General features: G+C 38.7%; 1 protein-coding gene and 1 pseudogene across 1 annotated transcript in view; both read left to right on the top strand.

The window, feature by feature from the left end:
• Positions 1-27069, top strand: part of BRWD1 (bromodomain and WD repeat domain containing 1) — a 129623-nt gene that overhangs the window by 51771 nt on the left and 50783 nt on the right. Inside the window, exons 19-23 of the mRNA XM_017880685.1 lie at positions 2622-2805; positions 7532-7625; positions 10023-10154; positions 21379-21473; positions 23159-23348. Coding sequence (XP_017736174.1) covers positions 2622-2805; positions 7532-7625; positions 10023-10154; positions 21379-21473; positions 23159-23348 — 695 coding nt within the window. The remainder of the gene's footprint in view (positions 1-2621; positions 2806-7531; positions 7626-10022; positions 10155-21378; positions 21474-23158; positions 23349-27069) is intronic.
• Positions 23679-24671, top strand: LOC108535015 (protein N-lysine methyltransferase METTL21A pseudogene; annotated as a pseudogene).

Consider the following 27069-nt stretch of genomic DNA (forward strand, 5'->3'; position numbering starts at 1 on the left):
AAGAGAGGTTGGAAGAAGGATACTGTGAATACCCATATATTTTTTACGTAGATTCCTTATGTTGCTATACTTGCTTTAGCTTTTTTTTTTTTTTGAGACGGAGTCTCGCTCTGTGGCCCAGGCTGGAGTGCAGTGGCCGGATCTCAGCTCACCACAAGCTCCGCCTCCCGGGTTTATGCCATTCTCCTGCCTCAGCCTCCCGAGTAGCTGGGACTACAGGCGCTGCCACCTCGCCCGGCTAGTTTTTTGTATTTTTAGTAGAGATGGAGTTTCACCGTGTTAGCCAGGATGGTCTCGATCTCCTGACCTTGTGTCCGCCCGTCTCGGCCTCCCAAAGTGCTGGGATTACAAGCTTGAGCCACCGCGCCCGGCCGCTTTAGCTGTTTTTGTGTGTATGTGTGCACACACACATTCCTCTATGTTTTTCTGAAGCGTTTGAGAGTAAGACTTGCGACACTTTATACCTTAGTGCTTCATCCTGTATCATCCAAGAACTAGAGATATTCTCTTACATAACCATAATACAGTGATCACATTCAATAAGCTGAATATAATTGTTGATATAGCGCTGCTATCTAATTTTGAGTCCTTACACTTCCCAGTTGTCCCAATAACTTGTCCTTCCTCATGCCTGTTTTTAGAAAAATTTAGGATTTAATGAAGCCCTGCTCATTACATTTTAGGATTATGTCTTTTATATTTTATTTTATTTTAATTTTTTACCTAGATTCCTTATATTACTATACTTGCTTTAGTTTTTTTTTTTGAGACGGAGTCTTGCTCTGTTGCCCAGCCTGGAGTGCAGTGGCCGGATCTCAGCTCACTGCAAGCTCCACCTCCCGGGTTTATGCCATTCTCCTGCCTCGGCCTCCCGAGTAGCTGGGACTACAGGCTCCAGCCACCTCGCCCGGCTAGCTTTTGTATTTTTTAGTAGAGACGGGGTTTCACCATGTTAGCCAGGATGGTCTCGATCTCCTGACCTCGTGATCCGCCGATCTCGGCTTCCCAAAGTGCTAGGATTACAGGCTTGAGCCACCGCGCCCAACCTATGTCTTTTAATCCTGAAAAGTTTCCTCAGAGCACTGGTACTTTGGAAAGATTCAGGCCTGTTGTTTTCACAAGATCGCTCTCAATTTGGATTTGTCTGATTGTTTATTCATAATTGGATTCAGGTTAAACATTTAGACAGGAATACTGAATAGTTGATACTATGTCCTCAGTCTGTTATGGCAAGAGGCACAAGATACATAAACTCATTCTTCCGTACCTACTGTATTGCCTGAAAAATATATTCTAGAAATCCATATCAGTTCACAGAATTCTTCATCTTTTTTTTAATTATAGCTTCATACTCCTCCTCTGTGTGGAGTAACTAATCTTTGTAATCTCTTTATGGGCATTTAGGTTGTTTCTTATACTTTGCTATTATAAGTGATGTGATGAATAACTTTATGCATGTTTTCAAATTGTTGGAGAATAACGCTATGACTTGGGCAGTTAAATTTAGAATTTATATTTCTCAATTCAAAAATGTTTCTTCAATGTATAGTATTTTAATATAAATGCTTGGTTTACTAGCGGGGCATTTAATGCCATTTGAAGTTGGTGAAACATAGTGTGTTCTCTGATGCACATTGGTACATGTGTGATTGGTAAATACAGTGTGGTACATAGAAGAGTGCAGAAGTTGCATTCATTTGTGGATTTTTCCCTACGCAAGAAGAGCTGGCATGGCTGGAGTACAGCTCCATAGCTTCCCACAAGAATCAATATAACCCTCAGGTTTTCTGTTGTGTTACTAGCAGGAGCCCCTTCACCTTGAATTATAAGAAAACAAGCACTTTGTCTGGGACTTCCTCCTCAGAGGCTGGTCTCTGTGGCTTCCAGCTCATGGGAGGTTGCTCAGCCTCCTATACCCACCTAAACAGCAGCCCCTCAGGCTCAGAGCTTCACTGTTGTCTTCATTGCCTCATCACCCACTTGCCCAGCTCTAGTTTAAGCACGGCTGGCATTAACCCACAACATTTTATTTGTTTGTCTTTTTAATAACCATCCTGACAGCTACTTGCCTTGGTGGCTCAGATTATCTCTTGAGAATCATGATTACTGTTGTAAGACCACCTTGATTTCAGATATCTGTCTTCCGTGCAAATTTTTCTAAGACCTTTTTTTAGTGTGCAATTTTGAAGATGGCACAGTTTTTAGGAATGCATATATAATGTAAAATGTACGTTTTATAATTTCTGAAAGTCTAGTAAAAATGGAAATTTAGGTTTAATAATGTTTGTTGAGTATTCTACATTTTGATCTTAGTCATGTTAAGATTTTGTTAGGCTGAGTGCGGTGACTCATGCCTATAATCCCAGCGCTTTGGGAAGCCATGGTGGGAGGATTGCATGAGGCCAGGAGTTTGAGACTAGCCCGGGCAACATAGTGAGACCTTGTCTGTACAGAAAATTAATTTAAAAAAGATTTTTCTCACAAAGTTTTTTCAGTAGATACTGTCTTCTCTTAGTTCTTTATTTTTGGTGGGCATCTTAGGTGAACGTGTGCTTGTTACATGCTAAATGTATATTAGTTTAAAAGTGTATTGGAATCACTTCCTGGTCATTTTTTCCTAGGTTTTAGAAGACTGAGCTTAGACATTCAGTCCCCTCCAAACATTGGTCTGCGCCGTAGTGGACAAGTTGAAGGTGTTCGTCAGATGCATCAAAATGCTCCACGCAGTCAGATTGCTACAGAACGTGACCTGCAGGCTTGGAAACGAAGAGTGGTTGTACCAGAGGTACCACTAGGCATATTTAGGTTTGTTTTAGGATATCTATTTATAATGTTTCTCTCTGTGAAAATATATTCATTATGGTTATTTACACATTCTATATTCCATTAATTGTGTAAATAATTGTATAAATATTTTAGTAATGAGTGGGAATCTTACTATTAAATTGTGGTAGGAAAATGTCAAAATTATTCTCTAATGTTTTTACTACGTTAAAGGTTTTCAGAGCTAGCCTCGTTTCGTTTTTTTTTTTTTTTTTTTTTTTGAGATAGAGTTTCGCTCTTGTTGCCCGGGCTGGAGTGCAGTGGTGTGATCTCGGCTCACTGCAACCTCTGCTTCCCGGGATCATGTGATTCTCCTGCCTCAGCCTCCCAAGTAGCTGGGATTACAGGCTCCCACCACCACGCCCAGTTAATTTTTTATATTTTTAGTAGAGACAGTGTTTCACTATGTTGACCAGCTGGTCTTGAACTCCTGACCTCAGGTGATCCACCTGCCTCAGTCTCCCAAAGTGCTGGGATTACAGGCGTGAGCCGCCGTGCCCGGCTTTGTCCTTTTTTATCCATACACACACACAAACCCACTTTTGTCCTTTCAGTATTATTTTGAAAGAAATCCTAGATGTAATATTATTTTTGTCCGTAAGCATATTAGTGTGTATTTCTAAAAGGTAAGAAATTTAAAAATGTATAAAATAATGCCGTTACCATACCTTATAAAAACCATACCTTGGTTCTCAGTATAACCAAATATCCAGACTGTGTTCCAGCTGTTTCAGATGTCATAAATGTTTTCAGTTTTTTGCAAGACTGCTTCATAAATGATAATTCTATTAGAAGGCACACATAAATAGCCTCTTTTTGTGATGTTAGCAGCTATCAATGCTTAATGTATAGATCATTAATTTATTAGCTGTTATAAAATCATGATTTTTAACTCTATGAAAACTTCTTCATTTATTATCTTGCACACTTCTAAAAAAGAAATCTACCCAAGTATACTTAATTATCCAGTAGCAAAGCTTGTATAGGAAAGGCAGAGTAGATGCTTATTCGCTTTAAAATAAAGATTTATTCCTTTTCATTATTCAGCAATGACCAGTTTGTATGTGTGTGTGTTTTAATGTGTAAATCAAATAGCTGGGGTTTAACTTACTTCTGATATTCTTTATTGATATTTAAATCATCTCTTTTCTAGCCATGAGGAGCCTCTTTTCAGGGCTCCCTATCCTTTCAAAATGACTAGTAGTTTTCCATAGCATCCTTGCTATGAGACAGGGGAAGGTATTATAGTTCATCTTGTAAATTTTTTGACCTATATCTGAAATTAGTCTTTTAAGAACCCTATTTTCTTTTATATTTTTTTGAGACAGAGTTGCTTTCGTTGTCCAGGCTGGAGTGCAATGGCACGATCTTGGTTCACCACAACTTCTGCCTCTGGGTTCAAGTGATTCTCCTGCCTCAGCCTCCCAAGTAGCTGGGACTACAGGCATGCGTCACCATGCCTGGCTAATTTTGTATTTTTAGTAGAGATGGGGTTTTTCCATGTTGGTCAGGCTGGTCTCGCACTCCCGACCTCAGGTGATCCGCCTGCCTTTGCCTCCCAAAGTGCTGGGATTACAGGTGTGAGCCACCACGCCCAGCCTAAGAAATGATATTTTATATTGCTTCTAGGCCTTTTGGCTAAGATCAAGTGTAGAAATGATATTTTGTAATTATAATATGGGCAGTAGTTTGGTGCTGAGTTGTAATGTACTGATTTGAGTTATTGAAATGGAAGCAGCAAATACTTTTTTCAATGATAGCTAAAATGTTTCAGTATTTTCTCATGTTTGTGTTTCATAATAACTTAATAGCTTGAAGATAATTTTGTAAATTTATCTTTGTGTTTTTTTATGTTTAACCAGAAGAGTTTCAGTGAATGCTGGAGTGGTATTAGATAGTACTTATATATTGTTCTGTGAATTTGGGAAGGACTAGAAAACAGTGAAAAGCAAAATGTGGAACTATGATAAGAAATACAGAAAATCAATGTATATATAGTATGCTATAATAAAGTTTTAAATTGGCGTCTAAGTCTTATGGTCATCAGAACTAAAACTGTCATTTTGGGACTTTTTTTTATCAAAACCAAGGGAAGCAAACAGGTGTCGAGAGAAAGACCCGAAAAATTGGTTTCTTAAACACACAAGCATTTATTTTCTTATCTGAAGGAAGACTAGAAATAATCTAAGGCTGGAATAGTGGTTCCACAGTTAATCAAAAACTTAGACTCCTGTGTTTCTTATCTCCATCATGGAGCTTGGCTTCTAGTCTTTTTTTTTTTTTTTTTTTTGGAGACAGAATTTCGCTTTTGTCACCCAGGCTGGAGTGCAATGGCATGATCTCGGCTCACTGCAGCCTCTGCCCCCTGGGCGCAAGCGATTCTCTTGCCTCAGCCTCCAGAGTAGCTGGAACTACAGTCATGGGTCACCACACCTGGCTAATTTTGTATTTTCAGTACAGATGGGGTTTCACCGTGTTGGGCAGGCTGGTCTCAAACTCCTGACTTCAGGTGATACACCTGCCTTGGCCTCCCAAAGTTCTGGGATTACAGGCATGAACCACTGCATGCAGCGTTGGCTTCTAGTCTTAAGGTCACCGCATAGTCCAAGATAGCTGCTGAAGCTGTAGCCATTACCTATCTGTATTTGTGATGTAGGTTGAGATTTAGAACAAAAGAAGAAAGATGTTCATATGTCAGAAAGGACGTTTCTAGTCAAGGGAACTTGCTTTAAGTACCCACGTGGCATTTCTGCTTATAACTCATTGATCAGAATGTTGTCACTCGACCATACTAAGCTAAGGAGGACAATAGGTAACACAGTGTCTATTTAAAGCAGCAAAGAGCCTGGATAAAAATTGGAATTGTGTTTCTAAGGAAGAAAAGGAGAACGGCAGCTAGCTCTCTGCCATAATATAATTTTCACAAAAAAGAACATAGCTTTTTCTAGCATTTTCTTCTAAAATAAAGCTCGGCTGGGCGCGGTGGCTCAAGCCTGTAATCCCAGCACTTTGGGAGGCCGAGACGGGCGGATCACGAGGTCAGGAGATCGAGACCATCCTGGCTAACACGGTGAAACCTCGTCTCTACTAAAAGAATACAAAAAACTAGCCGGACGAGGTAGCGGGCGCCTGTAGTCCCAGCTACTCGGGAGGCTGAGACAGGAGAATTGCGTAAACCCGGGAGACAGAGCTTGCAGTGAGCTGAGATCCAGCCACTGCACTCCAGCCTGGGCGGCAGAGCCAGACTCCGTCTCAGAAAAAAAATAAAAATGAAAATAAAAAAAAAAATAAAGCTCACGTGAGATTTTATAAAGGTGATACTTGATTGAGATGTGGTGATCATTGCCCATGGCAACAGTTCCAATAGTGGAAACAAGGGTGAATTTTGCATCACTGTATGTTAGGATATCATTTGATAAGGATCAAGAGAATTTAAAAATTTGTTTCTGACTATAAACTGTGGTCTGTTGTGAAAAATTTTATAATGGATATAAAAGCATAAAGTAAAAAAGACAGTGTGCAACTATGAGCATATAATGTGCTGTACCAGTAAAAGTAATCTTTTTTGTGCCTGGATCAGCATTGTTAGTTTTTTTTTTTTTTTTTTTTTCTGAGGAATGTATTCTGCTTTTGTTGCCTGGGCTGAGTGTGGAATGCCTGATCCTCTGCACTGGCCACCTCATCTCCCGGTTCAATGAATTTCTCCGTTGCGCCCTCCGTGAGTAGCTGGCACATGCCCAGGCTAAATTTTGTATTTTTTAGAACGGTTCACCATGTGCCCAGTGTCGTGAATCTTGACCTGCAGGGTGATCCACGTGCCTCGGCTTCCCAAAGTGCCGGATACAGGCTGGCCACTGCGTCGCATATAAAAGAATTTCTTTTAGGGCGTCTGTGCTTATGTGTTGCTGTGGGCTTTGGAGTGGCGTTCAAGGGCTACTTAGGAGAAATATGCATTTTCTTAAAATTCATTTTTGTCCTAACAGCATTCACTTCTACACTCTGTCAGTGTCTAGTTATTATCTTGAGCCATGGCCAAGATTTCAGTATTAACCTTTTTCTTAGTTGTAAAAGTTAAAAAAAACATAAAGCCACGTGCTTTAATAATGTTCAGTTGGGAGAAAAGGGACCAGTCAGTCTTTTCCAGAGAAGAAAAATTATTTTTTGTACCTTCTTCTTGTGTGGGCAAGGTCCTTTGCTTTGAAGATTGGACCCCAATAACATAATTTTTTGTTGTTCATGTGACGTAAATATAGGAGTTGATTAGAAAAACCAAGTACATTGTTAATACTTGTTTCTATACAATTATCCAAGCATAGGCTGAATTAAATTTGTGGAGGGGAAGGGCAGTACCTCGCTGCTATTTTCTCTTTAAGAGAAAGGAATTGCAACTTGGAAAAGTCATGAAGACGTGTTTTGAAAACTTATTACTGGGAGATTCTGTTGAGTTGGTCGTAATAGGACCAGTGCAGGAAAACAAATGACGAATATTTTTGGCCTCAAATCAAAAATAGGGTCCTTCTAATTGGCCTGCTGAGATTTTATTTATATTCATATAATTTTTAACAAGTTTGTTTAACTTGACGATTTTGTGTATTTTTAAAGTAATACTAAACTTATGATTTATAGAATCAAACTGTGTTTTGTTCTTTATATCCTTTAGTTATCCATCATTTCAATAGTTAATGTAAGTGGGTATTTAAATTTGTAGGAAGCTGGAAGACTTCCGATTAGAGAAAGGTGAAGAGGAAAGAAATCTTTATATAATAGGAAGAAAAAGAAAGACTCTTCAGCTCTCACATAAGGTATCCTAAATTCTGTTTTCTTAGCAAATTAGAAATTCAGTTGAAATTTAGAGTTTTCTTTTTGATTTATAAAACTCAGTAACTTTCATCTGAAGTGGAGTGTTTCTTGCTTAAGGTTTTCTGTTTGGGATTTAAAATAGTAGACAAGGTTATACAGCTGTTAGAAGGGAGTAGTTTGAAAACTTGAGAAAAAATGCCTAGTGCCTAACAATGGTATTGAGTTCTTGATTTTAGTTACTAAATTGTTTGATTCTGAATTTTCGTTTGGTTCTTTTTTTTTAGGGCTCTCAGTTTTCTACTAAAATTCTCATTGTTTTAATTACTTGGAAATCAGCCATAGCTATTTTAAAAACAGAGGTCTGTTAATTTCATTTTTTCCAATGTCTTGCTTCTCTGTGGACCATTTTCTATTGCCTATTGATTTTCTCCTTTTTTATCATCATGTTTTTGTTTCTTTTTTGACTGTTAAATGTTAGAAAAGATTTGAAGCACAGGATGGCTTTGTCCCCAGAGAAGATTTACGTTGGCTTCTGGCAGCCTTCTAGGGCCACTCTCAAGCCTATATTGCCTTAACCAAACAGGAATGGGCTTTAGTTCCTTGGGATTACTGTTCTATCTGTAGTTTACCTACAGGTCTAGCTTGTAGCCCTTGGGCTAACAGCCAAAGCCTGGGGGATTTCCCTACATATAGGAGGCTATGAATTGCAAATTTATTAACCTAACTCAATCAGTTAGTCTGTGTTTTTTACTTACTTGCTAAACCTTCCAGCTTCCTCTTCCAGAATGAAATTCTAGGGTTAAAAAATATGTATATATACACACACACATATGTTTTCTTTTTTTGATCTTGGTTCTGTGATTTTTCATAACCTTTTAAGGCATATAGTGCCTTTAAACAGATTTGTTAAAAAATATGTTTTACCAGATTTTCTAGTTTTTCTTAGTGAAAGTTTGGCCCACCTACATGTTAACCTATTATCACTCATGAAACTCATTAATAGGAATTTTTGCCAAAATCAGTACTGACAAATTCAGTTCATTTTAAGATCAACCAGTGATAATGTTGAAATTCTAAAACTGACCAATGCTCATTAGACAGATGCCCACTCATGTGAAAACTTACTTGTGCATAAATTTAAGGGATATGTGCTCTCATTGGGTAATCTCATCTGCCTTTGGTGGTTGGGGAATGGCATGCCTTTTAAAAAAACTAAAACTAGTATAGTTATTTTATTTGGCTGATTTTGAATGATTATTCTGTTTTGAGAAAAATATATTTAAAACATTTAGGTCATTTAGGCTGATTCCATGTCCTATGCTATTGTGAATAGTGCTGCAGTGAACATAGATATGTATATGTCATTATGGTAGAATGAGTTATATTCCTTTGGGTATATACCCAGTAATGGGATTATTTGGTTGAATGGTAATTCTAAGTTCTTTGAGAGAGATCGTCAAACTGCTTTCCACAGTGGTTGAATTAAGTTATAGTCTCACTAGCAGTGTATAATCATTCTCTTTTCTCTGCAACTTCATCAGCATCTGCTATTTTTTGATGCCCTCCACCCCCCAGTTTTTTTTTTTTTTTTTTGCGGGGAGGTAGGGTCTCACTCTTGCCCACGCTGGAGTGTAGTGGTGCAATCATGGCTCACTCACTGCAGCCTCAACCTCCTGGGCTTGAGTGATCCTTCCACCTCAGCCTCCCTAGTAGCTGGGACTATAGGTGTGTACCACCATGCCCAGCTAATTTTTTGTTTTTTGTTTTTGTTGTTGTTTTTTAGGGGCAGGGGTTTCTCCACGTTGCCTGGGTTGGTCTCGAACTTCTGGGCTCAAGCAATCTGCCTGCCTTGTCCTCCCAAAGTGCTGGGATTACAGGTGTGAGCCCCCACGTCTGGCCTTGACTTTTAAATAATAGCCATTCTGACTAGTGTGAGATGGTATCTCATTGTGGTTTTGATTTACATTTCTCTAACGATTAGAATGTTGAGCATTTTTTCTTTACACCTATGTATATAGATAGTGAGACGTTCCTTGAGAAGTTGCTTACTGCATCATAATATATGAATATATATTTTTCATTTCTGAGATGTATACTTTTAAGGTGACATCCTTTCAGATTATTGTTATTTTCCCTTATTCTTGGTAAACCAGTTAACTTATAGCATAGTTTGGAAAATGCCCATCTAATGTGCATTTTCTCATGTTTTCTAAGGACCTTAAAAGTAAAATTACTAAGCTTGAGTTAAAACTGTGTGGCAGAAATACTACCTTCTTTTTAAGCCTTTTATTTTTTTCTTTTGCTTTAAATCCTTTTGGAAACTTGATAGAATTCCCATTTTGTTGATATTGTCCTTATTTAGGTGTTGATTTTCATTCGCATGTTTTTCTGTGTTTCAGTCGGATTCACTGGTTTTGGCGTCACAGTCTAGACAAAGGACATGTAGGCGTAAATATCCAAATTATGGTAGAAGAAATCGTAGCTGGCGCGAGTTATCTTCTGGAAATGAGTCTTCAAGCTCCGTAAGACATGTAAGTGGAAAACTTTAAAATGTTATAATCTTAAATAAATTTGTCTTAGTTCTTTACTTTGAATGAATATACCCCAAATTTATATGAAAATACAGCATTCTGGAGAGATTAAGATGAAATTTCACATTTTGAATGTTAACAAAAACTTTTAATGGCTAAGATAGTCACACACACCGTACACTTTTGCAATCCAGTGGTTTTACATGTTGAGCATCCCACTCAGAAATTCGAAATGCACCAAAATCTGAAACTTTATATAAACTTGATGTTTTAGTGTGCATTTCAGATTTTGGAGTTTTGTATTTGGCATGTTCAACCTGTAAGTGCAAATGCAAATATTCCAAAATCTGAAAAAATACGAAATCTGAAACAATTCTATTCCCAAATGTTCTGGATAAGGGGCATATAACCTGTAGTATATTGACAGAGTTGGGCCATCATCACCCCTATTAAATTTTTAAAACATTTCATCATCCCTAAAAGAAATCCTATTCCCATTTGCAGTCACTTGCCAGTCCCTCCCTCTCCCCCAGCCCCTCACAATCAGTGATATATTTTCTTTTTCTGCATTTGCCTGTTGTGGACATTTTATATGAATGGGACCTTTTTTTTTTTTTTTGGAGACGAAGTCTCGCTCTCTCGCCAGGCTGGAGTGCAGTGGCGTGATCTCGGCTCACTGCAACCTCCACCTCCCGGCTTCAAGCGATTCTTCTGCCTCAGTCTCCCGAGTAGCTGGGACTACAGGTGAGTGGTGGCCCAGCTAATTTTGTATTTTTAGTAGAGAAGGGGTTTTCACCATGTTGGCTAGGATGGTCTGGATCTCTTGACCTCATGATCTGCTCACCTCGGCCCTCCCAGAGTGCTGGGATTACAGACGTGAGCCATCACGCCTGGCCGGGTGGGCTCTTAAAGTACGATTTTGTGACTGGCTTCTTTGACACTGCATAATATTTTTTCTAATGATTAGTAGGTTGAGCATTTGTGTAGCATGTATCAATACTTCATTCTTTTTTAAATTTTTTATTGCCTAGTAATTCTCCCATTGGATGTACCACATTTTGTTTATCCATTTATCAGTTGATGGACATTTGTATTGTTTCCACTTTTTGGCTGTTATGAATAGTGCTGCTTATCAACATTCATGACAGGTTATTGTTTAGACATATGTTTTCATTTATTTTGGGTCACGCTGGGAGATGGTATGCTGAGTCATATGGCAAGTCTTACGTTTTAACTTTTTGAGGACCTGCCAGACTCCTTCAGATTGGCTCTACCATTTTATATTCTCATCAGAAATATGAGAGTTCAGTTTATCTACATCCTCACCAATGATTGTTATTATTCCATTTTATTTATGCTATCTTAATGGCGTGAAGTGTAGCGTCTCTTGGTTTCAGTTTGCATTTCCCTAATGACCAGTAATGTTGAGCATGTTTGATGCTTATTCAGATCTTTTGCTTATTTTTCACTTTTTTTTGGGGGGGTCTTTTTATTGCTGTAAGAAGTCTTTATGTATTCTGGATACAGTCGTTTATGACTTGTAGATATATGACTTGTAGAAATTTTCTTCCATTCTGTGGGTTGTCTTTTCACTTCTTTGGTGGTGTCTTTTGAAGGATGAAAGTTTTAAATATTGATGACATTCATTTTATTTTTTCCTTACTGGCCTGTTCTTTTGCTGTTGTGTCTAAGTCTTTCTTTAATACCTTTGATTGATTTTTAATAATCATATGTAAGCTATTGGTCTTCATTTTGATTTGTTTGAGGAAGAAACCAGTTTTTTTGGTAAAGAATATTTAATAGGCTGGGCACGGTGGCTCCTGCCTGTAATCCCAGCACTTTGGGAGGCCAAGGTGGGCAGATCACTCCTGAGGTCAGGAGTTCAAGACCAGCCTGGCTAACCTGGTGAAACCCTGTCTCTACTAAAAATACAAAATTTAGTCGGATGTGGTGGTAGGTGCATGTGATCGCAGCTACTTGGGAGGCTGAGGCAGGAGAATCGCTCGAACCCGGGAGGTGGATGTTGCAGTGAGCCAAGATCGCGCCGCTGCTGCACTCCAGCCTGAATGACAGAGTGAGACTCTTGTCTCAAAAAAAAAAAAAAAAAAAAAGACAAAAAGACTATTTAATATTACAGTGTTAAAATTTCCTGATTGAGTAATGTTGTAAGGAATAAAGTGTTATGTATGACTGAAAAGTTCATTTAATTGTCTTATGATGCAGTAGGTTAACAGTTAAGCATGGGGTTTGAGTTTAAATCTAAAATTTTTTTTTTTTTTTTGAGACAGAGTCTTGCTCTGTTGCCAAGGCTGGAATGCAGTGGTGTGATCTCGGCTCACTGCAAGCTCTGCCTCCCAGGTTCAAGCGATTCTCTTGCCTCAGCCTCCCAAATAGCTGGGACTGCAGGCGCCTGCCGCCACGCCCGGCTAATTTTTTTTTTTTTGGTATTTTTTTTTTTAGTAGAGACGGGGTTTCACCATGTTAGCCAGGATGGCCTCGGTCTCCTGACCTCATGATCCACCTGCCTCGGCCTCCCAAAGTGCTGGAATTATAGGCATGAGCCACCACGCCTGGCCTAAATCCAAATTATTTTACTTTGGCACTTTGCTTCGCTTTTCTGTGCCTCTGCTTATGTGATATGTACTTCAGAGGTGCAGCAATATGTACCTCAGAGGTGTGGTGAGAATTAATCAATAATGTAAAGTGTTTAAAATAGTACCCAATACACAATAATGTTAGCTATGATTATGATTAAAACCATCTGTTTAAACTATTTTTATTTTTTTGAGACAGGATCTTGCTCTGTTGCCTAGGCTGTAGTACATGGTGCAGTCATGGCTCACTGTAGCCTCAAACTCCTGGGCTCAAGCTATCCTCCTCTTTCAGCCTCCCGAGTAGCTGGGATTAACAGGCACCAGCCACCCTGCCTGGCTAAACTATTATATTATGTAATGAGAATGTTTTTACATTTTTTTTTTTTTTGAGATGGGGTCTTGCTCTGTACCTCAGGATATAAATATGAATAGGAAACAGTTATTTTATTATCTGTCATTTTTATGCTGGTTGACCTTTTTCTTTTTTCTTTTTCTGCATACGTATTTCTTCCAAAGGTTCTATATGTAACTTCCATTGTATGACTTAAGCAATTGGATAGTCAGGTCATATCATGGTTTGGAATAAAGGGTTATATATAGACTTTGCCTTTGGGAGGAAGGTGTAGTATCCTAGTTTGGAAATAACTGTTTTACCATGCAGCTCTGTTCCAACCTCTCCCCGTCAAGTACCTTGAATTTGCCTAACATAATAGACACGGGAGAGTTTCCTTTGGGAAAACTGTTACATGTAAGGTCATTCTAGAAAGTCTAGCGTGGTATGTAGAGGCGTTATCATTATTGACATGGAAATACATGAATTATTATCAAGGATATACAAAATCCTAGAATCAATATGTAAAAATTGCTATAAAAGGGCTAAACATTAATGCATTTTATTATGCCTGGGAGGCACTATTGTAAATGTTTTACGCGTTATCTAATTTCATCATTCCAACAAGTAGGAATTAAGGCACTCTTATAATCTCTTTTAAAAATGAGGAAACTGAGGTACAGATATGGAGGTTCAGTAACTTTCCCACATTTATATAAAAAGTTAGCAGCATGGTTTTAATCATAATCATAGCTGACATTATGCTTAGCATAGAAAAGCTAAGCAAAGTGCCAAAGTAAAAGAATTTGAATTTAGGCTGGGTGTGGTGGCTCATACCTATAATCCCAGCACTTTGGGAGGCCGAGGCGGGTGGATTACGAGGTCAGGAGATCGAGACCATCCTGGCTAACATGGTGAAACCCCGTCTCTACTAAAAATACAAAAAAATTAGGTGGGTGTTGTGGTGGGTGCCTGTAGTCCCAGCTATTGGGGAGGCTGAGGCAGGAGAATGGCGTGAACCCAGGAGGCGGAGCTTGCAGTGAGCCGAGATCATGCCACTGCACTCCAGCCTGGGCAACAGAGCAAGACTCCACTCAACCAAAAAAAAAAAAATTAGCAGCATGATCTCAGAGCAGAAACCCTGCCTTCCCGAAGCATCAGTTCACTTGAGGATTTGGGAAAATTAAACTTAAAAAAACATTTATTGAGTGCCTCCTATCTGCCTGGTGTAAATTTTTTATTTTGATGTAATTTCAGACATAAAAGTTCTGAGAATAATAAAAAATTCCTTTGTGTTTACTAACCTGAATGTTAGCACTCTCCTGTATGTATGAATATATTTTAATCCTTTTGAGAGTGAGTTGTATGTATGCCTTTTGATATCTACATATTTCCTTGTGTATTTTCAAAAACAAGTGATATAATTATCAAAATCTGGCTGGGTGCAGTGTCTCATGCCTGTAATTCTCAGCACTTTGGGAGACCAAGGTGGGAGGATTGCTCGAGCCCAGGAGTTCGAGACCAGCGTGGGCAATATAGGGCAACCCCTCCTCCACAAAAAAATGAGAAAAAAAAAATTAACTGGGGGTGGTGACCCACCTGTAGTTCCAGCTTCTCTGGAGTCTGAGGCAGGATAATCACTTGAGCCTAGGAGGTTGAGGCTGCAGTGAGCCTTGGTTGCACCACTGTACTCAAGCCTGGGTGACAGAGTGAGACACTGTGTCAAAAAAACAAAACAAAAATGAGGCAATAGCCGGGCGTGGTGGCTCAAGCCTGTAATCCCAGCACTTTGGGAGGCCGAGACGGGCGGATCACGAGGTCAGCAGATCGAGACCATCCTGGCTAACACAGTGAAACCCCGTCTCTACTAAAAAAAATACAAAAAACCAGCCGGGTGAGGTGGCGGGCGCCTGTAGTCCCAGCTACTCGGGAGGCTGAGGCAGGAGAATGGCGTAAACCCGGAGGCGGAGCTTGCAGTGAGCTGAGATCCAGCCACTGCACTCCAGCCTGGGCGACAGAGCGAGACTCCGTCTCAAAAAAAAAAAAAAAAAAAAAAATGAGGCAATAAACAATATAATGTTATTATCAGATCTGCAAATCTTACTCAAATTTTGCCAGTCAGTGGTCCTGATAATTTTCGTAGCAAAAGAATATCCTAGATTATGTGTTACATTTTGTTGTGTCTGTTTAGTAACCTGAATTTAGTCAAGTTCCTCAATTTTTGTTTTAATGTTGATATTTTTTGATAATTTATGACTAGTAATTTTGATGATTAGGGTCATGCATTTTTGTCAGTAATACTACAGAAAATACACTGTTCTTCTCAGTGCATCACATCAGAAAGCACATGATTTGTGTGATACGTGCTTTGATCACTTCCTAAGGTGGTGGTGTTTGCTGGTTTCTCTGTGGTAAAATTACAGTCTTGATTGTTGGATTTACTCCTTGATCCCTGGGCTGCAGAATGGATGTGTTAGCAGGCATGAAAACAACATTAGTCTCCTTTGGCATCCCTATCAGAGCTCTTGGGTGGCTAGGTATGTTGTCCACGAGCAGTAATATTTAGAAAGGAGTCTTTTTTTTTTTCTGCTCAGTAGGTCTCAACAGTGGGCTTACAGTATCCAGTAAACCTTGCTGTAAATGATGCTGTAAGTAGATTTGCTGCCATCTGGGCTTTGTTGTTCCATTTCTTATGCACGGGCAGAGCGGATTTAACATAATTCTTAAGGGGCCTAGGATTTTTGAAAAGGTAAAAATGAACACTGACTTCAGTTAAAAGTTACCAGCTGCATTAGTCCTAACGAGAGTGAGCCTGTCCTAGAAGCTTTGAAGCCAGGCATTAACTTCCCTCTAGCTGTGAAAGTCTTAGATGTCATCCTCTTCCAACAGAAGGCTATTTATTTCATTTGCATTTAAAATCTGTTATTGTAGCCATCTTCATTTATTGTCTTAGCTAGATCTTCTGGATCACGTGCTGCAGGTTCTCCGTTAAAGCACTTGCTGCTTCACCTTACACCTTACACTTTTATGTTATGGACATGCCTTCTTCTTTCCTTAAACCTCATGAACCAACCTCTGCAAGTTTCCATCTTTTCTTCTGCAGCTTTGTCACCTCTCAGCCTTCATAGAATTAAAGAGAGTTAGGGCCTTGCTCTGGGTTAAGCTTTGGCTTAAGGGAATGTTATTGCTGGTTTGACCCTCTGTCCAGACCACCAAAACTTTCTCCGTATTAGCCATATGGCTATTTTGCTTTCTTATCATTTGTGTGTTCACTGGAATAGCATTTTATATTTCTAGATTATTCATATAAATGAAATTATACAATATTTGTCCTTTTGTCTTTGGCTTATTTCAGTGTAGTTTTATTTTGCATTTCTCTGATTATGCATGAAGTTGAACAACTTTTCATATGTTTATAGAGTTTTTAAGAAAATCTTTACGAATAGTCTATTTATGTCTTTTAGCCATTTCTCTTGTGCCTTTGTTCTCTCCCTTTCCCCTCAGTTTTTGAGTTCTTTATGTGTTAGATGTGTTAGTTCTTTCATATATATTGAAGATGTTTTCTTCCATCTTGTCAGTTAGTGAGATTTTTCTCTGTCATTGTATCCTCTAAATAATTATAATCTGTGTGTGTGAAAGCTATTGATTTCAATACGTTTAATTTTTTATGTATCCTGCCTTACTGAATGTTTGAGTTCATTCTATCATTGATTTCTCTGAGGTTTTCAAGATATACTGTCATTTACAAAAATACATAGTTTTACTAATACACTTCTCATTTTTATACCTCTCATTGATTTCTGTCTAATTGTATTGTTTGTTTAGTACTTATGATGGTGAATAATGGTGGATATAGTGGACCATCTTATTGTTGTTGATGATATTATTGTTTCTACCATTTCCACATTAAGATGCTTTATTTTAGGTCTTTATCATATATATATGTATATGAGATACATATATATATATGAGATAGGGAGATTTCAGCTAATGCTGGTTTTTTTTTTTTTCCAGTTTTCCATTTTTTCCATTATTACCTATTTTGAGTGCTGTTTTTAAAAAAATGAGGAATGACTGCCTATGGTATTTTCTTTCAAAATTATTACTAATATTATGATTTTTCTAATTATATCTATTTGGTATAATTTCAATTAATGCAGACCTTTAAAAATACAGTAGTCCCCCCTATTCCTGGTTTCACTTTCCAAGGTTTCAGTTACCTGTGGTCAGCTGTGTTCTGAAAGTATTAAATGCTGCATTCCAGAATTAAACATTTTGTAAGTTTTAAATTACATACCGTTTTGTGTAGCATGATGAAATCTTAAACTGTCCTGCTCTGGCCTGCCCAGGACAGGAATCATCCCTTTGTCCAGCATATCTATGTGTTACCTACTTGTCAGTCAGTTATCAGATTGACATCACAAGAAAAATGGTGAGTACTGTACAATAAGATACTTTGAGAATAAGGTATTTGGACAGGGAGAGAAAGCAACTACATTCACATAATTTTTTTGCAGTGTATTGTTATTTGTTCTGCTTTATCATTGTTCCCATACTGTGTCTGATTTATAAATTAAACTTTATCATAGGTGTGCATGTGCAGGTAAAAACAGTATATACAGAGTTAGAGTACTGTCAACCATTTCATCTATCTGCAGGGTTTGCAGGGTTGGGGGGCAGTTGGAATGTATCTCCTGTGGATAAAGGAGTACTACTGTACTAAAACAAAGATAAATAATGTAGAATATTAAATCTACTTCACCTTTTAAAATAAATCCTGGTTTTGTGTTGTGGTAAATTGTTCTCCACCTGTGGTATGAATTCATTCTACGTTGTTTGAAGAGGTGTGGAGATGGCAATGTGTATGTATGTGTTGGTTCCATTCAATTTTGGTTTAGAAAAACTATGGGCTGTAGAGTTAGCCCTAGTTTCTAATTCCAGTTCTTATACTTACTTTCCTGTGACTTTAGACACATTGCTTCACATTTCTTAGCCTTAGGTTTTGGTGTATATAAAGAGCTAGTAGTGGGCAGGTAAGAACTTGGGAGATAACACCAAACTCACAGGCAAGATGGATCTAGGTTTTGTGAGGTTAGAAGCTAATATAATTTTAGGGACCTTCTTTAATAAAATTACAAATAGGCACCAGGGCTTAGTTAAAATTAGAAGTTAAATTGCGAGCTTCCAAAACTTTAGTATTATTAGCTTTATGTTAACTTCTGTGCTTAAAGAAGTGTTTTGAGAGTTAGTTGAGATAATACAGATAAAACATTTCACGGGGTGCCTAATTTCAGGTAGTAGCTTTTAAGAAAAGGTCTTTATATTACTGTTATTAAAAAAAGTCTACTTTGAGCATAAAAAGCAGAGTTTTGTTCAGTAGTTCTAGAGCAGTAGGCCTTAGGATCTTTAGGATCCTGTATTTCCCTAGAGGAGCATTTACTCAACAATTTTGAGAAACAGTTTTTAAGTAATAGTGTTGGCTTTGAGTTTGCCTATTCAGATGAAGTAAGCAAAGTTCACGATGTTTACTCTGAAATTTGAGCCGGGCGGGGTGGCTAAGCCTGTAAATCCCAGCCCTTTTGGGAGGCCGAGTCAGGAGATCGAGACCATACTGGCTAATACCCGGTGAAACCCCTGTCTCTAACAAAAAAAAAAAAAAAAAATACAAAAAAATAGCTGGGCGAGGGTGGGCGCGGGTGGCCTGTATCCCCAGCTACTCGGGAGGCTGGAGGCAGGAGACAATGGTGGGTAAACCCAGAGGCGGAGCCTTGCAGTGACTGAGATCCGGCCACTGCAATCCAGCCCCTGGGCGGACGAGAGCGAGACTGCCGTCTCAAAAAAAAAAAAAAAAAAAGAAATTTGCTTGGTCAGTTTTTGATTCTTAATGGCATTTTCATTATCCGTTATAGATACACCTAATATAAATGGTAATGCTACAAGAAAAGTTGATGTCTCAATTTAAAAATATCTGCCTAGAATCCATGACCAGAACTTAAAGAAGGCTTCAGCTGTTAGGATTGTAGGAATCAGGCAGTCTTGTTTCCCTGTTTTCTCTTTACTGACTTGAAACCCACAGCAACTTTATTTTTAAGAGCACAATAAGTTCCTATGTACTCTATCTGTCCTGTAAAGTTTCTCCTATTAACCTTTTGAGTTAGTTCAAGCTCTAGCTGTTGAAATGAATATCATTACATTATAACTAAATTCTGTAGTTTACATGGGGTGGAGGAATCACCCTTTGTGTTGTATAGTTATGTGGGTTTTGACAAATGCATAGTGTTACGTATCTACCATAATAGTATTATACCGAATAGTTTCACTGCCCTGAAAATGCTCTGTGCTACACTTACTCATTCCCCCACCCATACCCCTGAACTCCCGTCAACCGTTTATCTTTTTCCTGTTGGTCACATGCTCAGTCTCCCCTACTTTGAACATCCTGCAGCAGAGTGGAACATCTGCAATCAGTGAGTCTAGGCTGACACATTATCACACCAAGGGTCCACAGTTTGTTAGGGTTCCCTTCTGGAGTTGTACGTTCTGTAGGTTTGGACAAATTTATAATGACATGTATCCACCATTATAATATCATACAGAATGATTTTACTGCCCTAAAAATCCTCTACCTGTTCATCTTTCTCTTCCCAGCAGCCCCTGGCAATCACTGATTTTTTGTCTCCAAGTTTTATCTTTGTAAAATGCCATGTAATTGGAATCACATAACTAGTAGCCTTTGCAGATTGGCTTCTTTCATTTGTTAATATGCATTTACATTTACTACATGCCTTCTCATGGTTTGATAGTAGTTGTTGTTGTTTTTAGCAAAGAATAATATTTCATTGTCTGGATATATCATAGCTTATCAGTTTACCTACTGAAGGATGTGTTGGTTGCTTCCAAGTTTTGGCATTATAAAGTTGGTATAAATACCTGGATGTAGGTTTTGTGCGAACATAATTTTCACCTCATTTGGGTAAACATCAAGTGTGATTGCTGGATCTTACTATGTTTCCTTTTATAAGAAACTGCCAAACTGTCTTCCAAAGTGGTTGTACCATTTTGCATTCCTTAATGAATGCGAGTTCCTGCTGATCCACACCCTTGTTAAAAAATTATTTCCAACATCATCTGTAGATTCAACACAGTCCCAAACAAAATCCCAGCAAATTAATTTTACTGACAAACTAATTTTTCAAGTTTATATAGAGAGGAAGAAGATGCAGTATAGCCAGCACAACACTGAAGAAGAATAAAACTGAAAGACTGACACTCTACTTGGCATTAAGACTTACTGTAAATCTGCAATTTTCAAGACAGTGATGCTGGTGAAACAACAGATCAATGGAACAACATAAAGGGGCCAGAAACAGGCTGACACAAATATATTCAAATGATCTTTGGTGAAGGAGCAAAGAGAACTTGGTGGACAAGTTTATTATTTTCAGCCAGTGGTAGAATAACTGGACATTCACATACAAAATAAATGAATCTTAGACACCAGTTCTTTCACAAAAATTAACTCAAAATGGATCATAAGCTTAATGTAAATGTAAAACAAGAAAACCATAAAACTTCTAGAAGATAACAAAGGGCAAAATCTATGTGTCCATGAGTGTGGCATTGACATTTTTAGATACAGTATCAAAAGCACAATCGTGAAAGAAAAAAGATAAAATATTTGGATTACACTGAAATGAAAACCTACTGTTCTGGGAAAGATACTATTAAAAGAATGAAAAGATAAGCCACAAACCAGGAGAAAATATTCATAAAACTTATATCTGATAAAAGACTTATATTCACAATATACAAAGAACTCTTAAAACCAAGCAATAAGAAGGCAGCCTAATTTAAAAATGGGCAGAAGATCTAACAGACACCTCACCAAAGAAGATAAACAGATGACAAATAACCATATGAAAAGCTACCAAAATATGTCATAGGAAATTGAAAACTAAAACAATTAGATGCACCTATCAGAATAGCTAAAGTCCAAAACGGAAAACATTTACATTGATTTTTTATTAACTTTACTCAGAATGGCCTATTGTATCACTTTTTTTGCTAATGGTGGTAGTGTTACATCTTATGGATGTTCTCTTTTTGTCTTATGCTTTGATAAGAAAGGGATGTAGTGAAGAAGTTTGCTTTTTAAGTTTATCTAATTATATTTTACTGATTACCGTTCATTTTCTTAGATGATTTAATCTTATTGGGGAGGATTGTGTACAGCTTTTTTCTGGACATGTGTTATTTAACTTCAGGGATCAAGATTTTTTTCCCCTCCTTCACAAATTAGGAGACTTCCTGTGATCAAAGTGAAGGTTCTGGTTCTTCGGAAGAGGATGAATGGAGAAGTGATAGAAAAAGTGAAAGTTACAGCGAAAGTTCAAGGTATCTGTTTTTAATTGTTGTGATCTTTTAAGCATTTTAGTCATAGCCTTGGATGGAATCATACTTGAATTTTATTTAAGAGGCAAGAATTTGCAACTGTGGAACAGTTTTTAAGACACTTAAAAGGAGACAAAAACTAGATTAACAGCTGTTCCTGTAGAAGTATTTCAGGAGTTTTTTGTTGACTTTAGGCAGTTGACCCAGCGCTGTTGAACATGCATACTGAAAATATAAATTCAATCTTGGCTGCACTTAAAAAGACTAGTATGTATGTGTGGTAAAACCACAAGTATATTCATTATTATTGCATGTGTTGAATTTTTGTTAGTTTTGAGATCCAAATTTCATGGGGCCAAAATGTCAGCTTCTGGTTCTTATCTTGGTGCGTGTCACCTTCATTCATCTCAACAAGTACTCAACCCAGAAAACTGGACCTTAATCTCTCTTGTCCGCCTATCCATAACATGGCTAGAAAATTCTCCTTCCTGAATATCACTCAGATCATCTTTCTTTTTTTTTTTATTGGTACCGTATTGGTCCAAACCATTATCACATACTCTCTGGTTCCTTTCTTGTCTTGTTTTACTTCATTATGATAAGGAAATAGAATGTTTTTTTTTTAAGAACATAATATATTATCTTTTTAAAAATTTAACAAATATCATAACCATTTAAAGCATGCAGTTCAGTACTGTTACGTGCGTTGACATAGTTGTGCACCCAGTCTCCAGAACCTTGTTTATCTTGCAGAACAGAAATTCTATACCAATTAAAGAACGATTCTTCACTTTACCCTTCCTCATGTCCCTGGCAACCACTGTTCTACCTTCCGTGTCTTCATTCATTATCTTCTAATTCAACTTTTCTTGAATTTTATTTATCCAAAACAGATCCTCTTATAATTTTTATAAACAAGCTCTTTTTCTAATAAATACCTTTTTGTAATGTGTTCATGTGTGTATTTGATACAGATGAAAAGGTGTGTGGTTGGTTGAAGTTGGGCCATCTTGACCCAAGTAGAGACCTTTATTTTTATTATTATTTCTGTTTGGTGCAGCTAGTAGTGGACCAGGGACTAGTTTTCTATAACTAGTTTCCTCTTTGACTCTGATTTCGCTAAGGTGTAGCTAGGACTAGTCTCTTAGATTTCTGTCATAACAGGGAAACTCTTCTTCGGAAGAAACTGACTACTTAGGGCTTTCAGTTTGGTGTAGCTATGCTTCCCTTTAGCTTCTCAGTGTATTCATTGATGGCTTGTGATTCCAGTTGGAATTCCTGGTCTATATGTCAGCTTCCTCCAACATGGGGGTAATGCTGGGGCCTATTTTTGGGGTTTTGTATGATTCTTACTGTTTCCATAAGTCTGTGTTTTATTTCCTTGAAGGAGTAATTGTTAGTTGTCTTGCATCATATTTTATCTACAGTATACTTAAAATTTTTTTTCAGCTTTATATCCTTCCTTCATTTCTAGTGTTAGTGAAGATTTCTCTTTTTCTCTCTCTTTGTTATGATTTTCAGTCACTTCAGTACTTGTTGGTAGTGAGGGGAGAATGCTCAAGTTAAATCTTTCTGGTATCTTCCTTTTCCTTTTACTCCTCTCTCTGTTCCCTCAATTTTATATGATTGACTTGCTATCAGTGCTTATATTCTGGTTCCATTCAACTGAAAGCACTCGCCTTTTCTAGTGACTCTTCATCTAGATATTCCGATTGGACAGCTGATGCGGGCATCAACTTGCAGCCTCCGTTAAGAACATCATGTCGTCGACGAGTTACTCGATTTTGTAGTAGTTCAGAAGATGAAATATCTACTGAGAATTTATCTCCTCCAAAAAGAAGACGAAAGAGAAAGAAAGAAAATAAGCCCAAGAAAGAGGTAAGAAAAATGTTTTTTTTAAAAATAGCATGTATCGTGATACCCCAGCTTTACCCTATTTCAGATACTGTTTTAACATTTATCGTGATACTGGCATGGTGGTGCCTTGGGTGTCTTGGGCCGTGCTCTGGGGCTGGGCTGGTTGAGCTGTCAGCCCTCCTTCGGGAATCTCACTGCACTCCCAGGGTGCAGCAGACACCCTGTGTGTATTGGGGATTCTGAAGGGCACTGTGGACTCCTCTGTCTCCTACTCTCAACCCCTGTGGATAGCAGGAGCTCTGGGGCATGTGGGAAGGAAGGGAGCATCTGTCAAGTCCTTTGGAGGGTTGGATGGGGGCAGATTTAGTGGGACTTATAGGGGAGGCCTTTGATTCACAGATGCGGAGTCCTTTGCAGGACTGGGGTCCTGGTCTCTCCACGAGAGACTTGGCATCCACCAGTGTCATTCACTTGTAGTCTTGAGATGGAACTGCCATGACTGCATGTTTCTGGATGTGTCAAAAAGCAGGATTATCTCAAACCTTTAACATCCTGTCTAAGCGCAGGTCTGATCAGAGGGCTGGGTACAGGCAGATTGGCCCTGGTGCCCTATGAGGAGACCGTGGGATTGGGGTTGCAGAAATTCCACAAGCCTCTTGCCACCTTTGTGAACCATATGACACAGATCCAGCAGGACAGTCCCAGAGACAACTGGGAATTGCCGCGGTGGTTTGGGATGTGGCCATGGTTTTCTCCACATATCTGGAGATGGGAGCTGTGGCGCTCTTGGGCTGCCTCGCAGTGAAACTGGGTGCTGGCATAGGGCTGATAGGCATAGTGGCTGCCCTGCTGGGTGCTCATGTGACTATCAGAGATCGAAAAGTAGCATTATAATTTTGTAAATCGAATGGTCAAGGCAGTTTACCTCCTTGTATCCAACCCAGAGCTTTTGTTAAGGAGTTGACTTGGGGAAGGAATTTGGGGAGTTTTTCTCGTAGAGATTTTGACCTGATACTTGGAGCCGACATCATATATTTAGAAGAAACATTCACAGATCTTCAAACACTGGACCATCTCTGCAGCAATCATTCCATGATTCTTTTAGCTTGCTGAATTCACCATGAACAGAATAATTTGAGTAATGCTGGAGAGGCAGTTTACTGTAAGGTTCACTATGATACTGAGAAAGATGTACACACTTACACAGAAGAGAAACCACAGCAAGGACCTACAGTTGGCTATCATTTATAAGAATGCTGTCATTGAGGGTGTCGATTAAGGTCTTAGAGACAAAACACATGTGCAGTTTTAAAACAAAGCAGTGCTTTGTGCCAACGGTGTGATTGATTGATTGATTGATTGATTGATTTTTTTTGAGAGGAGTCTCTGTCGCCCAGCCTGGAGTGCATTGGTGCCATCTTGGCTCACTGCAGCCTCTGCCTCCTGGGTTCAGGTGATTCTCCTGTCTCAGCTTCCCAAGTAGCTGGGACTACAGGCCCACGCAACCACGCCTGGCTAAGTTTTGTATTTTTAGTAGAGACATGGCTTTGTCATGTTGGCCAGGCTGGTCTCGAAGTCCTGACCTCAGGTGATCTGCCTGCCTTAGCCTCCCAAAGTGCTGGGATTACAGGTGTAGACCCACTGTGTCTGGCCATTGCTGTAATTTTTAGTCATATTTACTCACTCTGAAATTCCATTAATGTTAAAAGATTTAGTGTGAGATTTTGGTTCATGCTTTTGTATCCCATATTGCTCCCTCTTGATAAATAATTTTCACTGACGATGTGAAGCATTGGTATAAAGGCGTCTTTAAACTAGCAAGCTTGTTTTGGCGAGGTTAAATCATACAAATAATTTTAAACACCTTCTGAAATACATCGTGTTTAGCCCAGTTTTCTGATTAACATGTTCCCTGAGCTGTTAGTATTATTGAAATCTTTTGCCCCATTTAAATTGTAAATACTCTGGGTTGGTTGAGTGGGATGTGAGTTTTCTGGGGTCTCATATTATGCTTTTTGGCTTAATTTCAGGTTTAAGTATCTAAACAAAGGGATAAGTAAAAATAAAGTTTTAGTTACTTTCTGAGAGTACCTAAAGTCTTGGACTAGAATATAGGTTATCTTTATCAAATCAGAAGCTGTGGTTTTCCCCCTCAGCTTTACCATGTCTCAAATGTTGCTTTAATGTAATTGTTTCCTAAGCTTTCCATGCCTTCTTAATAATATATAGGATAACAGTAAAAAAGATTCTAAGTCTCATCCCTCCATTAAGAGGTTAACTTCCTAAACATAAGCTCCTTCTGTATTGTACTTTTAATTGCTCATTCAGTGTCTGTATTACCCAGTAGACTGTAAGCTTCTTGAGGGCCAGGAATGCTTCTTTATCTCTCATTGTTGCTTCCCCAGGATCTAGTATTAATATATCAAAACCAAATAATGAAAAAGATACATTCCAGTCAGAGGCTTTTGATTGTTGGTTTAAATGATTGTTATATTGTTTTATGATTGACTTTGATACACTTCGTGAAGTCACACATAAACTTTTAAAAAATTATTTGTGTGTATGTATGTATGTATGTATTTATGTATTTATTTATTTATTTCGAGATGGAGTCTCACTCTGTCACCCAGGCTGGAGTACAGTGGTGCCATCTCGGCTCACTGCAACCTCCACCTCCTGGGTTCAAGCAGTTCTCCTGCCTCAGCCTCCCGAGTAGCTGGGACTACAGGCACACACCACCATGCCCGGCTAAGTTTTGTATTTTTCATAGAAACAGGGTTTCACCACGTTGACCAGGGTGGTCTCGAACTCCTGACCTCAAGTGATCCACCCGCCTCAGCCTCCCAGAGTGCTGGGATTACAGGTGTGAGCCATGGCGCCCGGCCACGCTACTTTATTATTAACACTTCTCCACCTCCTCTGTTCTGAGTAGTGGGCTTGACAGTTAAACCTTTCCAAATCCGAAACTTAAAGAGAAAGCTCTATTTTGCTCAGAATCTCACAGCAACACTTATTTTCTCCTGTCAATTTCAACACTAGTAGTAGACTTCAAGGAATTTTAAGGTGCTTTCTTTTTTGTGTGTGTTATTGCTACGTTTACTATTTTCATTTTACATGTCTGTCTTCGTACTTGTCTCTTCATTGTCATATCATCCCTGTTTATTTGTGTATACTGTGCTGATTTCAAGCAGGTAGTCATTGTTTAAAGATGTTAAGTCGTTGTGTTTATCTATTGCTGTGTATAACAAACCACTCTAAAATTTAGGTGTTTACATGGCAAACATTGCGTATTTCATGTATTGGTGGATCAGGAATTGGAAGCTGATTAATTGGGTGATTTTGGCTCATGAGGTTACAACATGTTGACTGGGGCTGCAATCATCTGAGGACTTGATGAGTGTTGGACATTATTCTTTCTGAGCTTATTCCTGTGGCTGTTGGCCTCAGTTCCTTGCCACACAGGTTTCTCCTTAGCTGGCTGCTTGAGTGTCGTTATGATTTTCCTCAGAGTGAATGATATAACAGTAGCCAGGGATAAGCCCCAGTGCCATTTATGACCTAGTCTTAGAAGTTGCACATAATCTCATCTGCTTTAGTATATTTGGTAGAAGTGAGTCATTAAGTGTAGTCCACACTTAAGAGGAGGAGACGGCCGGGCGCGGTGGCTCAAGCCTGTAATCCCAGCACTTTGGGAGGCCGAGACGGGCGGATCACGAGGTCAGGAGATCGAGACCATCCTGGC

The sequence above is a fragment of the Rhinopithecus bieti genome, unplaced genomic scaffold, assembly GCF_001698545.2.
Source record: "Rhinopithecus bieti isolate Rb0 unplaced genomic scaffold, ASM169854v2 scaffold_12151, whole genome shotgun sequence".
Lineage (NCBI taxonomy): Eukaryota > Metazoa > Chordata > Mammalia > Primates > Cercopithecidae > Rhinopithecus > Rhinopithecus bieti.